The sequence below is a fragment of the Pelophylax lessonae genome, assembly GCF_965119305.1.
Source record: "Pelophylax lessonae genome assembly, chromosome: 8".
Classification (NCBI taxonomy): Eukaryota; Metazoa; Chordata; class Amphibia; order Anura; family Ranidae; genus Pelophylax; species Pelophylax lessonae.
In genome coordinates, this window is record NC_138775.1 from 50,577,371 (window position 1) to 50,597,649 (window position 20,279).

General features: G+C 41.6%; 1 protein-coding gene across 2 annotated transcripts in view; it reads left to right on the top strand.

Annotated features, from left to right (window-relative positions):
• PTPRG (protein tyrosine phosphatase receptor type G) overlaps window positions 1-20,279 on the top strand; it is a 776,809-nt gene that overhangs the window by 718,390 nt on the left and 38,140 nt on the right. For both annotated transcript variants that reach the window (XM_082265202.1, XM_082265201.1), the window contains 4 exons: window positions 900-1,046; window positions 3,977-4,070; window positions 6,297-6,373; window positions 7,821-7,949. In XM_082265202.1, the coding sequence (XP_082121328.1) occupies window positions 900-1,046; window positions 3,977-4,070; window positions 6,297-6,373; window positions 7,821-7,949 (447 nt within the window). The remainder of the gene's footprint in view (window positions 1-899; window positions 1,047-3,976; window positions 4,071-6,296; window positions 6,374-7,820; window positions 7,950-20,279) is intronic.

Here is a 20,279-nt window from a genome sequence, read left to right on the forward strand (position 1 = left end):
GGCCTCTTTCAGACGGAGCGAACCGTATTGTGATCCGCTCCGTCACTTTTTTTTTTTTTTTTTACGGACACGGATGACATTTGTGTCACCCGGTCCGTATGTCCGCATATCATCCCATCCGTTTGTGGATTATATACGGACATAATGTATGTCTACGGGATTGCGGATGTCAGCGGATGACACCGCTGACATCCGATTTTGCGTCCTTTCCGTTTTTTAAACGGAAATAAAATAGGGTTCTGTTCCGTTCCAAAAAACGGAACAGAACTGAAAGGACGCAAATCGGATGTCAGCGGATGGTCATCAGCTGACATCCGCAATCCCATTGACATGCATTATGTCCGTATATCACCCGCAAACGGATGGGGTGATATATGGACATACGGAACGCCCGTGTGAAAGAGGCCTAACACAGATTTAGACAGATTTGTGAACAATATTTGAGAGAAATAGGCCTTTTGTGTACATAGAAAAAGTCTTAGATCTTTGAGTTCAGCTCATGAAAAATGGGGGCAAAAACAAAAGTGTTGCGTTTTTATAATTTTTTTCAGTGTAATAAAGATGAGTTTAGGAGATATCATGCATCTCCTTGGATTTAACTCTTAATGTCTGCACTATTTACAAAGTGGCTGACTTCCTGGAAATCCGCTTTAAGTGTATTTTGTTACTCCAACTTTGGCTTGATAATCCACTGCCCTAATATCATATGACGCAAAAAATCAGATCTTCCGCGGTGTCTGCTTCAGTGAAATTATTATTTAAACCTGTGTGCAAAATATTCAAAAATGGCTGTGACAGTGAAAGGGTTAAAGCAACATGTATGTTTTGCCTTTTTCAAGATTCATTGCAGGTTTACTTGTGCCCAATGGGAAAGCTTATTGGAATGTTGTCTTTTCCAGGAACAATACATCTTCATTCATGACGCCTTATTAGAGGCCATTTTGGGAAAGGAGACGGAAGTGTGCTCGAACCAGCTGCACAGCTATGTGAACACCATTCTGACACCTACAGCAGGAGGGAAGACGAGACTGGAGAAGCAATTCAGGGTAATGACACACATACGGCTGCATACAGCCTCATGAAGACACTCATAGTCAGCCATTCCCGAGTGGAATGATGGATATTCTACAGGTTAAAGACACAACGAGGGCCCTTTAGAACATTAACCCCAGGACTTCTTCTCCTCTCTGATCCCTCCAAGTAGATATGTTTAGGAAGACTGTCACTGTGCAGCCCTCAGATTTGTTGTCTTCATCAAATATTAAACGGTGCCGTGGGATGAGAAAATGCTCTGGTGTTCCTGATGATTAAATTTTGCTGCACGATGTCTCATACTGAATACGTTCCAGGCAGATATCACAATCTGTATTATTTGTCTTATCTGAGCCATATAAATGTTTCTTTATGAAATGCTAGACTGGGAAATCTGCTGTTCACATTTATTACCCACACAGGAAAATAACTGCTTAAAGAGGAAATGTAGTCTTCTTAAAGTGTATGTGTGGGCTAAAAAAAAAAAAAAAAAATATACAGTACCTGAATGCAATACAGGGACATTTTCCTTTCTTTTAACCCTTTTACAATGCTGTAAGTACAGAAAATTATGTAGAGTCACCTCCGAAGGGGATGCTTAGAATATGCTCAGGTTCTCCTAAATAGTACAGAGGCTTCCAATCACGCTGTCATAGTCCTATGCACACCGACAATTAAGACTCAGTCTAGGGGATGTCTTATTAGTATTTAATGCTGAAGAACTTTAACAGGAGAGGGGTTTAGGGTCACAGAATACTCCAAAATGATTAGTAAAAACAATAGGACAGACTTCCCACTAATCTTCCAAAAGCACCTTTATGAAGTAGCAGATAATGGCCATATATCTAGAACTCTACACCAGCAGTCCACAAAACCACTTCTGCCACTTAGTTCCCTTATAGCACAGTTATCAGTCCCCTACAAGGTCTTAACAGTGTCCTAGTAGCTGTCTGCCACACAGCATCTGCTGATAGTTCCTTAGTGAGGGAGATAGCAAGCAGACCCAGGACTTCAGCACAGTTCCCTTCAGCCAATGTAATCCTTAGGCAATCTTCCCCAGGCCCACAGCCCAGCAGCTGCTAAGGCCCAGACTGTAATTTCTTGCCTTAGTGGAGCTGCCTTTAGGGCCAGTAGCCCCAATAGAATTGGAACCATCCCTTGAGAGAAAAAACATCTGCTAAAGCTGCCTGCACATGTAGAACCTCCCCAGCCACGTTCCGGACACCTCCTTCCAGGGATTGGCCAAGGCATGATAAATATTCAACTGATCATTTCACTCTCCCTGCCTTATGCTCTTGAAACTTCTTCTAGAGTCAGGTGGGAGTAATCAAACTCTCAGCTCAGAAAACCCTGAGCAGACCAAAACAATCAATCACTGCTCCACTCACTATTGGTGGAGCCAAAAACTAAATTTAATTCTAGCAGCCTAACTAGAGGGGTGCACTACAAATACCTGTCCATCTCCTAGGAATTCATTGAGCTCCCAACTTCCTATAGTGAGTTGACAACGCTGCCTCTGCTGCACTGAAATACAAACATTGTTGTCAGCTCTGTCTGCCGAGCTATAGAACTCTGCCTATCTGGCACCCCTCTCTGTCCCTCTCCACCTGCATACGTTGATTTGTTTCCTAACAAAACAATGCTGCTGCTTTAAGCCTACCCACACACTATGTCTAGGGAAAGGATGCTTTGGAGATGTAGTTTTGTGGGGGGGGGGGGTCTACATCTCTATAGGAATCAGCAGCTACCCCTGCACTCATTTACAGGGTTAATGTCACAGCCATAAAAGCTTTATCCTTTAAGTAGACCTAAAGGCAAACTTTTTTCATTTTGGATAGCGTGAGGAAGGTTTGTAACCCTTATCAAGTTTTTTTTTTTTTTGCCATCTGATCCCATAGGAAAGATTTAGGTTCCCTTCCTGTCCCCTTTCTAAAATAAGAAGTTAGAGGAAATCCCTGCAAATTAAGAAAATCCCTTAGAGCCCTCCGGGTCACCAGAACTAGTGTCCCCATTGGAAGATTTCCCTATTTGACTTTTCTGGGGGCAACCCAAAATTTGGGATTTTCTTTTACCTTCCTTCAAGATCCTTCAAATCAAGAGGGTGAATCTCCCTAACGCGTGCACAGACAGCAATAAAAACTGACAAGCATTCTCCAGAGCTGGAGCATTGTGTGTATAAGGCATGTAAAATTCATGTTAGTGGTCTGCAGGATTCAAAATTGTGAATTTAATGGTCCATGAGGTTCAGAAGGTTGGCAATCACTGATCTATGTGACGAGTGCATTTTGATGGTGGGGCCACTGTATAGAAAAAATTTTTTTTTTGCCAAGAATTGATATAATGTACACTATATGCCCCTTCAAATTATTGAATTATTGAGTTCAGGTGTTTCCCAATGAAGGGTACTGTTAATGCTACAGAATAGGACAATTCTGCACAGTCTTGTAGAAACTGTTTGGGGAAGACCATTTGCTGTTCCAACATGACTTGCCAGCGCTATAAAGACACGGTGACATCAACCCTGCTGGCCACCCTTAGGATGAACTAGGATACTAACTATCAGCCAGATTTTGTCCAGGGCCAATGTCTGACCCCACAAGTGCTCTTTTTGGCTGAATGGACAAAAATTCCCACAGAAACACTGTGGGAAGATTGGAGACAGTTATAGACCCAAAGATGAGTCTATAAGAATGGTCAGGTGTTGACAAACCTTTGGCATACAGTGTACCCTCTTTACGGTTCCAACTTATCCTACATTACTGACCTTTGGTACTTTAACACAGAATTGTCTTTTCATTTTTCTTTTTTTTTTTCCCCTGCAACCATCCTAGATGACCAAAGTGTGTCAGAAAAAAAGAACCGCTCTCTTGAATCGCTGTCTGATCTACGTGCTGCTCACACCCCATTAAATAACACATATTATATTGTGTTTTATATTTTTCAGCTGGTTACACAATGTAATGCGAAATACGTTGAATGCTTCAGCGCCCAGAAAGATTGTAACAAAGAGAAGAACAGAAATTCATCAGTCGTGCCATGTAAGACTGCGCTTCATTACTTGTGTGATTGGTGTAACAGGATACATTAATTAATAACACATTCAGAGCCCATGTGTGACCCCATTTTTTTTTTTACTCTCCCCCCCCCACCTTTACCCTTAAAGCATGATGTGACCTCTTTAGCACTTCTGTTCTTTCTGAAATTTTTAATAACTAAGAATATATGTTTTGTGTCTTGCCTCACGAAGCCAAGTGCAAAGCTTTTCTTATAGGTCAGAAAGGAATGATAAAGTCTTGCTGATTTTAAAGCACATTTACCTGATGCTTGCTGAAAGGGGCACCATTGACATGGTAGCACAATCTGGAGAATAAAAGTCATAAAAACAGTTTTTACTGCTGAGGTCATAGGCTCCCAGGTTATAAAGGCTAGTCTACCGTGTTTCCCCGAAAATAAGACCGGGTCTTATATTAATTTTGGCTACAAAAATCATACTAGGACTTATTTTCAGGGGATGTCTTATTTATTTACGGTATGTACAATGACTATCTTAAAGTGATTGTAACCCTAAAATAAATAAATATTCTGATCCTTTAAAGTATGATAGAGAGCACAGTGCTTGTGCTGTGTCATTTAGCCCTCTCTATGTTCTAAAAAACCTGTAATAAAAAAATAAAATGTCAAAAAAGTTCTCTCCCCCCTCTGAAGTCTCAGAAGTCAGCAATTATGACATTCTGTAATCCCAAAAATAAACCTTGGATAAAGTCATTGTAAAATTATGTAATCTATTTTGTAAAAAGATTATGTAATGAGCAGTGTGTCTCCTTTTGTAATTTTATTGTGGAAAATACCTTATTTACAGCACTGCTGGGCACTCATGTGACCCTCCGGAGCTCTACTTTCCCTCTCCGAATACTGCAGATGGAGGGGCTGAGATCAAGGATTTTAATAGGGCTTATTTTCAGGGTAGGGCTTATATTGCAGCCATCTCTGAAAATCATGCTAGGTCTTATTTTCAGGGTAGGGCTTATTTTCAGGGAAACAGGGTATGTGAAACAACAATGAAAAATACATAGCTATTTAATTACCCACTCTGAGAGGTGGGTTGAAGAAGAATGGGACCCTAGGTAAGGTAGCAGCCTTTGGCCCCAATCCCTTTGACTGGCAATAGGGATTGCAAGAGGCATGGCATCAACTTCCAACAAATGCAGGCTCCCTTGTGAACAAAAAGGCAGGTGTAGAGCTTTAACCAATTGTCCTGTTCCTATAGTTTATTGAAAAATAGGTCTTAGCTGGGCTCTGTGAACCTCCAGCAGACCCTTCTGCCTAGGTTGCCTTTTGGATAATCCACCTCTGGCCACTCCTGTGTTTTAAATGAGATCTACGACATTTATATGTGAAAGCTAGATAAAAATCTTGCAATTAAAAGGGCAGCAGGTTCTACAATCCAAAAATCCCCTACGAACAAGGCGCCTTCACATCATCCATTCATTTATATGTGAAAGCTCTTTCTCCATGTCAGGAAAATTTGGGAAGAACAATGTCAGCTGATTTCTACTCTGCTATTGTGGACAGACAGTGTTGAGTATTGGAAAATACCATTCCATACTATACCACCTAAATTTGATAAAGGACTGGACAATCCTAAATGCAGAGCAAAGTAATGGGTTTGTTTTAATTCCCCCTTCCCAGCTGCTACTTCTGTTTTCTTTTCTCCCCCACTGCTCTGTTTGGCCACCGACAATGAAGAAACCACCCGGTACTTTGAGCTATGAAGGAGCATGTGACTCACACCCCTTCCTCTGTTACATTGAGGTGAAAACAGTCCTCAGCCTTGTGTAATCTCTGACTGGATCAAATCCGATTTTACACTGGACTTCTTTTCCTCACTCCAGGTGGTTGTACAGATACAGAGAACCTGTTGCTTTTTTCTGCATAGACAAAGCTTAATTGGAATGAATGAGTCTTCTGCCTCCAAGATTTAGCTGTGCGACATTTGAAATTCTTTTGTTAGATCTCCCGACACTTTTACATATTCATCTATGAATGTCATCAGAAACTGTTTTGCATAAACGATTTCATGAAAATGATGCAATTTATTTAGTGACCCTTTATGGCCGCCCTTCTGCCTTCTCTGTCAGCAGAGCAGTGGACAGAACGGGAATAATTAACCTACTTATGTGCATTCATCCTGTAAGTAACCATTGTGATCTGACAGTAATGTCCATAACTGGCCATCTCTAAAATATTTGTTATTTTTTCCTCAGCTGAGCGTGCAAGAGTGGGTCTAGCGCCACTGCCTGGAATGAAGGGAACGGATTACATTAATGCTTCTTATATCATGGTGAGAGATTTGCAGTTATTTGGATTTCTCTGAATTAGATTATGACTGTAACATTTCGAGCTTTTGGGATTTGCTCAAAAACATATGAAGAGCATTTATGTGCAGTATGATGTTTACATCAGCCAATCCCCAATCTTTGCGGGCCACAGTTACCAAAATATTGAACTTTGCGAGCCACAGTTACCAAAAGACTTTAAAGGGTTAAATGACCTTTAAGGAAAAAAACGTAAATGTGAATTGCTAGCAGCCCACCCCTGCCCGGTCCCGCTGTACTTACCTCCAGGGTTGCTGACCTGTCAGTGGCATTGTTGTGCCCCAGGAGGAATCCAGGACCCACTGCATCAGCCTATGTGCACTGTCTGCCGGTACATTGTACAGGAAGGCAGTTCCACACTGACAGACTCCATGAACTACCACAGCACTTAACAGTAACAGCGCTGTTGTAGTTTAATTGAGAACTACAGGCCGACAGCCGCAACTGTCACACGGCTGTACTGTTTTCAAAAAGTGACAGCTAGTACTGGAAACTTCTTCCCGTACTGCTGTCAGATGAAGAGAGGGCAGCAGGGAGTGGCTGCAGCAGTGGGAACACATTACATGTTCCACTGTAAAAACAGGTGGAACATGTGACATGTTCCCAAAGGTGAACTTATCCTTTAAGAAGATGTATCTCTTGAGCAGACAGTTTAACAACTTGCTGCCAGTATAATGTAGATACTAGGTACGTGATCCGCATTTCCGGGTCTGGGGTGTACATGTCTGCCAGCACCCGCCGATCATTAGGCAGAGAGCCAGAACGTCAATCTAACTATGTACACAAGGCAGGTCGACGTTCTGTCAGTACAGAAGACATGGATCCTGTGTTCCTGTAAAGCAAGCAACATGGATCCATGCCTTCCACTAGTAAAAGCACCTCCCACACAGTGCACAAACACTGGCTAGGCACACAGTTAACCCTTTAATTGCCCCTGATGTTTAAACCCTTCCCAGCCAGTGTCATTAGTACAGAGACAATGCATGTGTTTAGCACTGATCACTGTATTAGTGTCACTGGTCCCCAAAAGTGTCATTTAGTGCCCCGAACTGTCTCCTGTAATATCGCAGTCACGCTATAAGTCGCTAATCGCTGCCATCACTAGTGAAAATAAATAAAATAAAAAATAAATAAAAATATCCCATCGTTTGTAGATGCTATAACTTTTGCGCAAACCAATCAATATACTCTTATTGGAATTTTTTTACCAAAGATATGTAGCAGAATACATATTGGCCTAAATTGATGAAGACATTTTTTAATTGTTTTATTATTTTTAATTTAAATCTTTTTTTTTTGTTTATAGCGCAAAAAATAAAAACCCCAGTGGTGATCAAATAGAAAAAGAAAGCTCTATTTGTGAAAAAAAATATATACACACTAATGTGACTCACCTCTTGTTTTGTATTTCAGGGTTACTTAAGAAGTAATGAGTTTATCATCACCCAGCACCCCATGCCACACACAACTAAAGACTTCTGGCGGATGATCTGGGATCACAATGCACAAATTATTGTCATGTTACCAGACAGTCAAAGCTTGGTAAGAACTATACATTGTCTATATTTCTCTGAACCCCGGAGTTGAGGGTGGGGGTGCGGAGCTTTGTAATGTGTTAGTGGAAATGTGAAAGCAGTCCTATCTTGCAGCTGAAAAGATTGTCCATGCAGGTAAAAGCGAGAAGCAGGATATTGGTTTTAGAAAGTGAAGTACTGCAGTATCTAAATATACCAAAGTTGTATATTTAAAGTGGAGTTCCACCCTAATTTAATACTTACCTCCATCTTCTCGCTCCGGGTCACCTGAAAAAGAAATGGATACTCGCATATTTTTTTTTTTTTTTTTTTACTTACCTCGTAGCGAAGAAAAAATACTTACCTTACTTCCTTCTTCCTCCTTCCTCGGCCGCGGCCCGTCGTCACTTCCTGGCCCAGGAATCATTGCGCCTGCACCGGCCCCGACGTCAGTTCCGGGTCGCGCGCGTCATCCCCTTCTAAACAGCTTCTGGGCATGCCCAGAAGCTGTAGAGGGATGACGCGCGCGACCCGGAAGTGACGTCGGGGCCGGCGCAGAGCATCGTGGGACCGAAGAAGGCGGAAGAAGACGCCGAAGAGGACGCGCTGGCTTCAAGCTGCCCACATCTGAGATGGCAGCGCTGGACAAGACGTTTTCAAGGTAAGTATTTGTCCTAACAGGTAAGTGCAACCCGGGACAGATCAGAGGCTAACCATTGTGGAATGTACTAGCCCTGACTGTCCCGGGGGTATTTAAAAAAAAAAAAAATCCAGGGTGGAACTCCGCTTTAAGTAAAATTATTCATGCTCAAAATGCTATTTTCCTGGCTGTTATGCTAATCTTCTGGTTTCAGAATTTGTGTGTCCCTGACCTGGAACAAGTATACAGATCAGAAGAGTTAAAGCAAGATTAAACCCAAAAGAAAACATTTATTATAATGCAGCTTACCAGTTCTCAGATATGATGGCTGCATTCATTTTCTTTTTAGGCTTTTTTCCCTTATTTTGAACTGTGATCTGTCCAGTAAATCTCTTGCAGTTAGAGGGATGAGACAAACTGTTTACCATTGACAGGGATGCTTAAAATAATCAGAGTTTATTTATGTAAAACTTTTAGAGCCGGTTCACACTGAGGCAACACGACTCCTTACTACTTCGGGGGCAACTTGTGCATTACCATGCACCACGACTTCGGAGCAACCTGCAGGGACTTCACATAATGGAAGTCTATGCAAGTCGCTCCGAGGTCGCCCCGAAGTAGTACAGGACCCTTTTTCTAAGTCGTAGCGACTTGTGTCGCTCCTATTAGAACGGGTCCTGTAGCGGTCAATGGACCTCGAGGGAGAGCGACTTGTCAGGCTGACAAGTCGCCTGACAAGTCGCACTAGTGTGAACCAACTCTTTTTTTTTTTTTTTTCAAATTTCTTTATTGAACAAGAGAAACATAACCAGCATACAAAATATATACTAGAACACGAGTTCACAATTAAATACATGAAACATCCGAGGCTAATGCCAACACCTAAGTCATCAGACCATAATAGGATAATTCGAACAACATAACAGTGGCATGGTATTAATGAGTGGTACAGCAAACCCCAGGAAGAACAATACCATGGGGTGTGCGGCATGTCATAAAAAAGAAAGAAAAAGAAGCAATGTTCACGTATGTAACTGGGACAACCACTTCATGGGAACCAGAAGGAGGATGTTCAGGTAAAACCTGGGTCTCGGAGGGCAAGTGGGGAGGACAGGTGTGGTAAGAGGGAAAATAGGTGAGTGAGGGACAAAGGTAGGGATGAGAAGGGCCGGAAGGACGGGGGAGAGAGAAGAGAACTCAGGAGTGAACCAACTCTTATCCTAAAAGAAAAACAACTGCTGCCTGTAACTGCATAGAAAATGTGAGCTGGAGTTTGGCTTCAATTTGTTAGTGTATCGAAGTCTGCTAGTACACCGAACACTCCCCTCCCTCCAGATTAACAATGCTACTGTCCAGAGGTGCTCCTTCATCCAGGGTATAGACACTCTCCTGATTTCCCCCTTCTCGCAGTGACTCAGCAACCTTCAAGCCATCTAATCATAATAGACTCTTTGGGAAGGGGATCAGGGGGTAGCTGAGCTACTTAGAGGACTTTAATGCTTCTGCTGTGAACCTTGGGGATTTATTGCTTCAGAGTGCCTGCAGCTACAAGGGTCAGTGCAGGTACCATGTGTTAAAAAAAAAAAAGCTTATTTACTACTTAATATTAATGTGTAAATCACTCAATGTCCATAATCTGAGTTAAATACACATGTACAGTTATAATAAACCATATATACAATTATAATACACATCTGAATAGTTTTGCCTGCCAGAGGATTTGTAATTCTGATTTGCCAGTCTTGTGATTCACATACTTGTGTAAGGTATTGTCTCACTGCGGCAGGTGGTGACACAGAAAAGTATAAAGATGAAATATATGTTGTGAAATTGTATTCCTGGCTTTGCAGTATGACAGTTGTGTGTTAATCACCACACTGGCTGAACAGAATTAAAAATCCCTTGGCAGATGATGAAACCATGTGTATTTTATATATATATATATATATATATATATATATATATATATATATCACCTTACTAGTACTGGTTTGAACCCCCTTTTGTCTGCCTTAAAGGGAATGTAAAGGCAGGAGTTTTTTTTTTATCTTTAATGCATTCTATGCATTAAGATAAAAAAAGCCTTTGTGCAGCAGCCCCCCTCAGCTCCACTAATACTTACTGGAGCCCAATCTCAATCCAGCAATGTTGCAGGAGTTTCTCAGCTGCCTGGGACTCTCCTCCACATTGGCTGAGACAGCAGCGTGGCGTGATGGGGCCGTCAATCAAATTTAGTCAGCCAATCAGGAGAGAGAGAGGGGGTGGGGCCGGCTTGCAGCTCTGTGGCTGAATCGACACAGGGAGCTGTAACTCAGCTCGGGTGCCCCCATAGCAAGCTGCTTGCTGTGGGGGCACTCAACAACCTGATCAACTCTATGCGAAGGAGATGTGTTGCACTGTGTGAGGCAAATGGTTGTCACACCAGATCCTGACTGGTTTTCGGACCCCCCCCCCCCCCCAAAATACACCCCCCAATACAGTGAAACTGCACATTTTAGAGTGGCCTTTTATTGTGGCCAGCCTAAGGCTGGCCATACACTATACAATTTTCTTATTCAATTTCCTTTAGATTTACCTTAAACTATGTAGTGCAAGGGCCTGCCTGACTGCATACAAATTGAAAGTGTTTAGGTTTGACCCTATATTACATGGTTTTGGTAAATCTAAAGGAAAGTTGAACAAGAAAATTGTATAGTGTATGGCCAGCCTAAGGCACACCTGTGCAATAATCATGCTGTCTAATCAGCATCTTGATATGCCACACCTGTGAGGTTGATGGATTATCTCGGCAAAGGAGAAGTGCTCACTAACACAGATTTAGACAGATTTGTGAACAATATTTGAGAGAAATAGGCCTTTTGTGTACATAGAAAAAGTCTTAGATATTTGAGTTTAGCTCATGAAAAATGGGACAAAAACAATAAAGTGTTGCGTTAATAATTTTGCTCAGTGTATATATAGTGTGTTGGCTTGTAATAATTATAAAAAAAAAAAAAGTTTTTTTTTTTTTTTAACTAGCTCCATGGCCTTTTAAAGTGTTAGGTGTCGTGACAATTACTAGAGCTCAAAAAGGACTTTGACCTAACTCCGATAATTACAATGTGTGTATAATGTCACATACAATTAAATTCAGCATTCATTTGGGGCTCTGTCCCTCTCTCATTGGTTAATGCTCAGTAATCTCATTTATTTGAGGTTGTTAGGCAGAAAAGTGCTGAATACTCTTATAATTATTAACTTCTGTGTCCATACTTGCTGTTCCTGATTGGCAGAGGCTTGCTGACAGGTAGCTCATAAGAGAGGCCTGCAGGCCCTTATTTATCTTTAATTGTACCAGATGAGGTTCCCTTTTCCGCTTGAGATGCAAATCCTCCGCTACGACAGGTAGACACAATTTACTACAGTAAATTACAGCGTCATTAAGTGAGCTGTGCGGTAAATAGGCTGCCAGTAATTTATGTGGCAGAGGCTGTCATCACTGCGACAAGCTGGAAATTTGGCTGTCAGAAACAAGGAGAATATACAAATAACCCATTATTTGATGCCTTTCACATATCAAGTGTCCTCAGTGTTTGTAATGTGATTTTTACCAGCATCATTATTATTATTAGTGAGATGGGTATGGGAAACTGAACTCTCCCCAGGCCTAGGGCTGGGCAACCTCACTGCAGCAAAATTACATTGGCCTTATCCACAATGCGCAGCTTGTATATTCAGGCATTTATCAAAAACAAAGTAATTAGGAGATCTGTAGTAGGCACATTTGGTGTCGGCTTTTTTTTTTTCTCTTTTCATTTCATTTAACAAGCTTCAAATTTATTGTGATTTGTAAGCATTTCAGTTGCTTTATGATTACAAAGCGCATCAAAACTGTCCAGAGACTTCAGAGGGCGGTGGTTTGTGCACAATCCATCTGACAGAGCCCTCAAACTTTTAAGGTCAGCTAGTTTTTTTTTTAATGGAGAACCGGCACCACAAGACTGGTATTGGCTTATCATGGACAGGGTCAATGATCAGGATAGACTTCTATCCTGTCCCCACTGGCATTGTAGCAGGAACCCAAAGTCCAATAATGCACTGCTGAGAGGTCCACCAACCAATAGAAAAGATTGCATTGCAGGGGTGACACAATAACTTTGAGTTGGAAGTCATTGTTGGTATATTGAGTGCCCCTGTGGGTGCTGAGTAAGATAACAGGAACTTTTATGTACAGACTTTTCTCAGTGTCCACTTTTCATTGGTAACTTCAGGCAATGCCTTTAACTTTAAAGTGGAATTCCAGGCTAGATCTAACAAAGCATAAAACCGCTCCCTCCCCCCTCCTAACTCCTATTCTAAATACTCTGTAGAAGAAAGATGCTTATACTTACCTAGTACAACCAGCCTGCCCATAGATGGATTGAAACTCAGCCGGTTCCTGCGGAACTGGCCGAACTTCGATCCATCTATGGTTGGCCTAATGCAAAAATTACTTTTCATGAAAAGCATCCATACTTGCAGCCACAATGGGGCATTCTACATTTAGGCAATGCTGTATGTTGGAGGAAAAAATGAACTCCAAAGTTTGACAGCTTCACAGTTACAGGCTGAAAAATGAGCAAATGCTTTTGTTCTTTTGACTAAGTCTTATGCCTAGCTACTCCTGCGGAGCGGAAGTCAATACCCAATAGTGATAACTTAGAGGAGGCGGCGACTGTCGGAGGACGTAAGAGAAATGACATGTTATATATCTCCTTTAATTTAAATTTGTATATACTTAGGGCCATTAAACGTCTGAAGCTTTGGTTAAAAATGCATGGGTTTTTAACCACTTGACCTCCGGAAGGTTTTACCCCCTTCATGACCAGGCCATGGAGAAAGACCAACCGTTTTGGGGGAAAAAAAATATTTTTCTGCTATAAAACATATCCTGTACACAGGGGTAGTCTTGCTGCTGAGACAAAATGGCTTCCCCTGAATTGTTACCACAAGGTTGAATGTGCACAATTGTCTAAAATGTCTTTGCATGCTCTACCACTAAAGCTGGATACACACTTTACAATTCTCTTTAGATTTTTTCCTTTAGATTTACCAAAACCATATAATATGAGGTCAAACCTAAACACTTTTGATTTGTATGCAATCAGGCAGGCCCTTGCACTACATGGTTGAAGATAAATCTAAAGGAAATCTACCAACAAAAGTTGTATAGTGTGTATCCAGCCTAATGGGCCATACACACTATAAGATTTTCAGAAGACTTTTTTCTTTAGATTTACCAAAACCAGATAATATGAGGTCAAACCTAAACACTTTCAATTTGTATGCAATCTGGCAGGCCCTTGCACTACATAGAAAAGGTAAATCTGAAGGAAAAAGTCTTCAGAAAATCTTATAGTGTGTATGGCCCTTTAGAGTACTCTGCACAGGAAAAACTGAACTGTTTTAACCACTTGCCGACTGCTCACAGTATATTTACTGCGGCAGTCAGCCCCTCACAGGCAAAGCGACGTAGGTCTACGTCGCTAGCCTGTGAGGCTCTGGGGAGCGAGCGCGCGCCGCCGAATGCGCGCACCCGCTCCCGCCGAATGCGCGCTCCCGCTCGGTCACGGACCCCCTCCCGCGCATGTGCCCGGCGGACCGTCCGTGACACCGGGAGAAAGGCAGGCGGCTAATGTAAACAAGCCGCCTGTCATTCTCCCTTGTGTAAGAATGGTGATCATATGGTTCTACTATGTAGGACTGTTGATCACTGTTCTTACAGCACAAGCCACAGCCAATCACAGTTAGAATCACGCCCCTAGGGACACACACCACCCCTCCCTCTCAAAAAAAGTTAACCCCTTCACTACCAGTGTCATTTTACAGTAACAGTGCATATGTATAGCACTGATTACTGTAGTAATGTCACTGGTAACCCCAAAAGTGTCAAAAATGTCAGTCAAGGGTCCGATCTGTCCGCCCTCAATGTCGCAGTCCGGCAAAAAAAATCGCAGATCGCCGCCATTACGCGTAAAAAAAACCCAACAAAAATGACAAATCTTTCCCTTAGTTAGTAAACACAATAACTTTAGCGCAAACCAATCAAAATACGCTTTTTGCGATTTTTTTTTTATTTTTTTTTACCAAAAATATGTAGCAGAAAACAAATTGGCCTAAAATGTTGAAAAATTTTGATTTTTACATTTTTTTGGGGGGGGGGGGGGGGAATTTCATATATAAAAATGTGAAAAATATTGTTATTTTTGCAAAATTGACGCTCTTTTTTTGTTTATAGCGCATGATCAAAAAATAGCACAGGTGATCAAATACCACCAAAAGAAAGCTCTGTTTGTGGGAAAAAAAGGACGTCAAATTAGTTTAGGTACAGCGTCGCACGGCCGCGCAATTGTCCGTTAAAGTCACGCAGTGCCGAATCGCAAAATAGGCCCTGGTCAGGAAGGGGGTAAAATCTTCCGGGGCTTAAGTGGTTAAGCAGGTTCCATATACTTTTGGCCATATAGTTATGTGTGATGGTCTGGTGTCCACAAATGTCTGTAGTGTATTTTGCCGTCATCTGTTGCTTTTCAGTGCAGAATTTAGATGTGCTGCTTAATGCTGGTGGTCAAAAGACTACCGTCCATTGGGTTGACTTTTACTGTGTGCCTCCAGGCTTCAACACTGTACAACCCTTTCTTTTCTTTTTAAATAATATGCAGAATTGTTGCATTAGGTCTCTCTTCCCATCATCATCTGATGTTCTCAGACCTCTCCATTCAGTTTCTTCTAAATTTCTTAAACAAACGCTTGAGTGAATAGCAGGTGTAAGCTTGAGAGGCATAAAATGCAGCCCATCACAGAGACACTTTCCGTGTGCAGGTCTATTTAACCGAAATTAAACTCTGCATAAAATCTTCTTAGTGCCCCACAGTGCACATTACAAGCATCTCCTAGTCATGAACTGCAATTAAGTGCATGTAATAGGTGTTCAATGGAGTCTTGCTTAAAGAACAAGCAGATGACCTTTTAATAGGAATATGGGGAGACAACATTACCGACATTAATGTGAAATCACTTGGACGGTTGCTCTACATTAACTGAACACAGCAGTTTCTGTTCTACTCCAGCCAGATAATCCCACAGTAGAGCTAAAAAAGTGCCAATGCTGATTAAATACTCTCAGCATGTGGCAATGGTGTAGTGTCATCATCAGCACCTGGGATAAGAGCTCTTGTGGGTGCTTTGCGGTTTATTATTCGAGACCATTGTGACCCTGATTTCTAGAAAGGTTTGTCCACGATTCTTATACAAGTTGGATAAACTTAGCTTTGTTTATAGTTGAGTTGGACCTTTTTAGGCTTCTGTTTAAATCTAAGGGCCCATTCACACATCTGGTATATGCACATTGTAATGCACTGGTTAAGTGAACCACTCATTTAGAGGGATTCCTTATGCCTTCCTTGTTTTCTGTCCTGGTCTGGAGACTTTCTGTAGGCAAGCTTATGCAGTGCCTGCTTCGATCAGTTAGTCTCATGTGATTATACGAAAACTTGGTAGCAGTGCTAGCACTTATTGTAAACGAATAAAGAAAAAATAAATACAAAAAACTGAAAAGTAAAAGATAACAATCAGTTTGTTTGGTGAGTGTTTAGTACAGATGGCGGTGGTGAATTGGATTAAAGATAATTCCACCCTACTCTACAAGGGACTTTACTGATGATCCTGTGATGAACCTAATGAAGGTTATTGCACTTATGGATTAAATATAAGGAGCACCTGTCAATTTTTACACGTCACTTTGTAAATTTGCTAATATCTGCACATTATATTGTATGAATTTATCTATTTAATTTTGCACATAAGGTTATTTGTCACATATTCATTGTTCACCGTTAATCGATTATTAGGGTGATTGATATCATTTTTAATTTTTTTGCACAAATGTATTTTTGTATTCATTTTTAATCCATGCTGCTACCAAGTTTTCATATAGTATAGGAGTTCTTCACTCCAATATTAGCTGCTGCACTGATCGATCACTTTTTTATGGCGCAATTCACTATTATTTTTGTGGTTATTTGAATACAGTGCAGCATTTAAAACATTTTTACACAATTTCCGGCTCCTGGCTCTGAAGACAATGAATTATAGGCCTTCTTTCACATTGCCGCTCCGTTTTTTCCTCCGCTCCAGCACTTTTTTTTTTTTTTTTTCACGGACACGGTTGACACTTGTCATCCGCTCCGTATGTCCGCATATCATCCCATCCGTTTGCGGATGATATACGGACATAATGTATGTCTATGGGGATTGCCACCACTGACATCCGATTTTGCATCCGTTCCATTTTTTAAACGAAAGAAAAATAGGGTTCTGTTCCATTCCAAAAAACGGAACAGAACTGAAAGGACGCAAATCGGATGTCAGCGGATGGTCATCCGCAATCCCATTGACATGCATTATGTCCGTATATCACCCGCAAACGGATGTGGTGATATACGGACATACGGAACGGCCGTGTGAAAGAGGCCATAGAGTGGGCTTCTTTCTGTTCCCAGTCTCTGTCTGAAGGTACAGTACAGCCACAAATAGGCCAAATGTTAACAAACCATTATTACACAGACCATTGCCTGTGCTGACAGTTGTTTTAGATCAGGAAAAGACATAGGAGATGTTAGATATTATATTTGCAAAGTTGCTTGGTGTATCTGGATATAGTAAAAAAAAGTTAAAGTGATTGTTAATGATCACCTTGTAAAACAACCTGTTCAGTTTAAAATAGAAATGGAGGGCAAAACATTTGTGTATAGACAGAAAACAAAATCATAAAAAGCTCCTTTTTTTATTTTTTTTATTATAAATAAGTGATCACATTCCCTCTGTTCCATCTTTTCTCAGCTGCATAAGAGCTGGGGTAGAGAAGCAACAGTACACTGAGCTTCCTAGGACAAGTCTGATCATTGGTGGAGAGCACATTGAGTTCCCAGCACAGTTAGAGACCTGGCCACGCTGTGCTATCATGCTTAGTATGGTCAGTTTTAAATAGGAAAGCCAAGGGTCTGGCAGGAACACCAGGAATTTCACACAAAGGAAGCAATACAAAGAGAACAGGATACTACTTCATACAAGTACATGATACAGCAGGCACATGTCAGGAATATGAAATGCTGAGGTAACAAATGCTTTCATGTTTTGAAATTATTCTGGTTAACTGTATCTGTTTAAGGCCATTCTTGGTAACTTGTTCACTAAAACAGAGCATTAATTGGCATTGGCTGCACTGTACTTGCAGAGGAGAATGAAGAACCAGCTGGGTATCCACTTCACATACGTATTTGATTCAATGTCTTCTTTTTTTAGAAGTCATAAATTATATTTTCTATGCTGCACTGCATTCATGTAATCATTAGAGATCAAAAACTGCTAAAGTAGGCAGCCATTGCATAAGTTTAACTACAGTATAGAAGAAGCATAGCAAAATGCAAATAGCTTGCTACCAGAGGTGCAGGGTTTCTTTTTTTCTCTCCACGAAGTATATCAATTTCTTTTTTTGCATGAAAATGTAGAAGGGTAAACTTAATTTCCACGCAGGCCTCAGTAATGACACAGGAACAGTCATATGTTGAAAGACTCTAACCAGTACATGTGTTCTGTATGCTCTGTATAATTTGTATTGTTGAAATGATAACATTATACAGCTTGCTTTCCCAGGGTATTAGTTAACATTGTCTTGTATTTCTTAAATGTATTTAATGAACACGAAATTGCCTGGAAATAGAACATCTGTCAGATGTACTTTTTAATGTCATCGGTCAAGGAGTGTGATCTTGTTTTCCACATCTCATGAATAATTCATTGTGTTTGCGATACTCAGAAGCTAATTTGAAAGAGGGAGAAGTTGGTGTAGCAAGGAAATAAGTTGTTGACTTTTTCAGGAAAAAGGGCAAAACTACCAATGACAGTGAACTGAATATTTTAGCTGTAAAGCATTGAAATACTAGAAGACATTCATTTCCAATGTAGTCCAAACCATTTTATTTCAGGTGTAAATGTATATATACAAAATGTATAGTGGCAGCTGCTTTAGGACATAAATGGGCCCAAGCTGGATTTGACTGTGGAAAGACAACAAGTTCGGACTTCACTTTGCTTTCATGTTTTCACATGGCTTTCAGGGAGAAAAATATTAGTGCATTGTATTCATTTTCACACTGTTTGAGGTTTATAAAAATGTACAATTAAATAGTTTCTTGAGCCCAGGGCAAAGATGACTTTGCAAAGCTGGATTTCAGGAGAATTAGCCAAGACTGGGCTTGTGCAAGAATTCAGTTTTAAAGTGAACCCCCTGCCTTTGCTGAGCTGGTGGACTAGTTGGTCCAGGGGCTGCAGTTTATCTGCGATGCCTCTTTGGATGCAGCTCCCCTAGTCGCTAGGCTCTCTGTTTCAGCAGTGGTCCATCGGCGTATTTTTTTACTCTAATGCTGGTCTGCAGACCAGACTTCTAAAAAGGACTTGACCGATCTTCCTTTTCTAGGGAATAGCCTGTTTGTAGCTACCCTGGATGACATTATTAGGGTCTCACAGGGGGGAAGAGTACCTTTCTTCCGCAGGCTAGTCAGGGAAAGGACCCTCGTCGTAGATGTGGGCCATCTTTCTCCCTCAAGGGCAACTGACAAGTGAACAAAGCCTTTCAGGGCCTCCTCTGGTGGATCCAAGCGAAATTGGTCTGGCAAGTGGAAAGCAGGCTTATCCAGACCCGTGGACATGGCACCTTCAGCATGAAGGTGCGCCCTCACCTGTATCGGGGTTGAGGTGGCGTCTTCGCTGGTTTCTGAACCCGTTGACTTCCCTGGTACAAGACAAGTGGGTCCACAGAGTCATACGGTCTGTCTACAAGATAGAGTTTTGTTCTTTCCTTCCAACTTGACCCTGGACCGCTTACAGGGTCTTTTTGGGGTGGTGCAAGACCTGTTACTTCAAGGTGTGATTGTCCCGGTTCCAACATCTGAAAGTTTTTAGGGGTTTTACTGAAACCCGTTTACAGTTCCCAGGAAGGAAGGCAAGGTGCGTCCAATTAGGACCTCAAGGCACTAAACTTCTTTGTGCGGGTGCAGAAGTTCAGAATTTAGTCCATTCGCAATAAAATCCCCCTGGTGCAGATATGCCACATCCTGCATCAGGGGGATTTTATTGCCTCTATCGACATCAAGGATGCTTACCTTCACATTCCAATATGTGCCGGTCACCAGTGCTTCCTCTGCTTTGCCATGGGAGAGGAGCATTATCAGTTTGTGGTGTCACCCTTTGGTCTCGCCTATGCTTCTTGGGTCTTTACAAAAGTGTTAGCCCGGTGCTAGCATTGTTCCGGGCTGCATGGATGACTTCTGCGAGCAGAGTCTCCTATGGCTCTGGTGGAAAACCTGGAGATCGCCATACGAAATCTGAGGCAGTTCAGCTGGATTCTAAATTTTCAGAAGTCTGTTCTGGTTCCGTCCACAAAACTAGACTATCTGGGTCTAACTGTGGACTTGGCGTTAGCCTTAGCCAGAGTGCTTAGTCAGAGACTTGCATGTGGGTGCTAGGCCTGATGATGTCTACCTTCAAGGTGGTTCCGTTTGCACAGTTCCATACGAGGTACCTGCAAAGGAAGATTTTGGGCAAATGGAAAAAGAATCCGCAGTCTTTGGACAATCAGATCTGGTTGAGTCGGGGAACGAAAGAGTCCCTGATATGGTGGCTTCATTCTCTGGCGACTCGGCT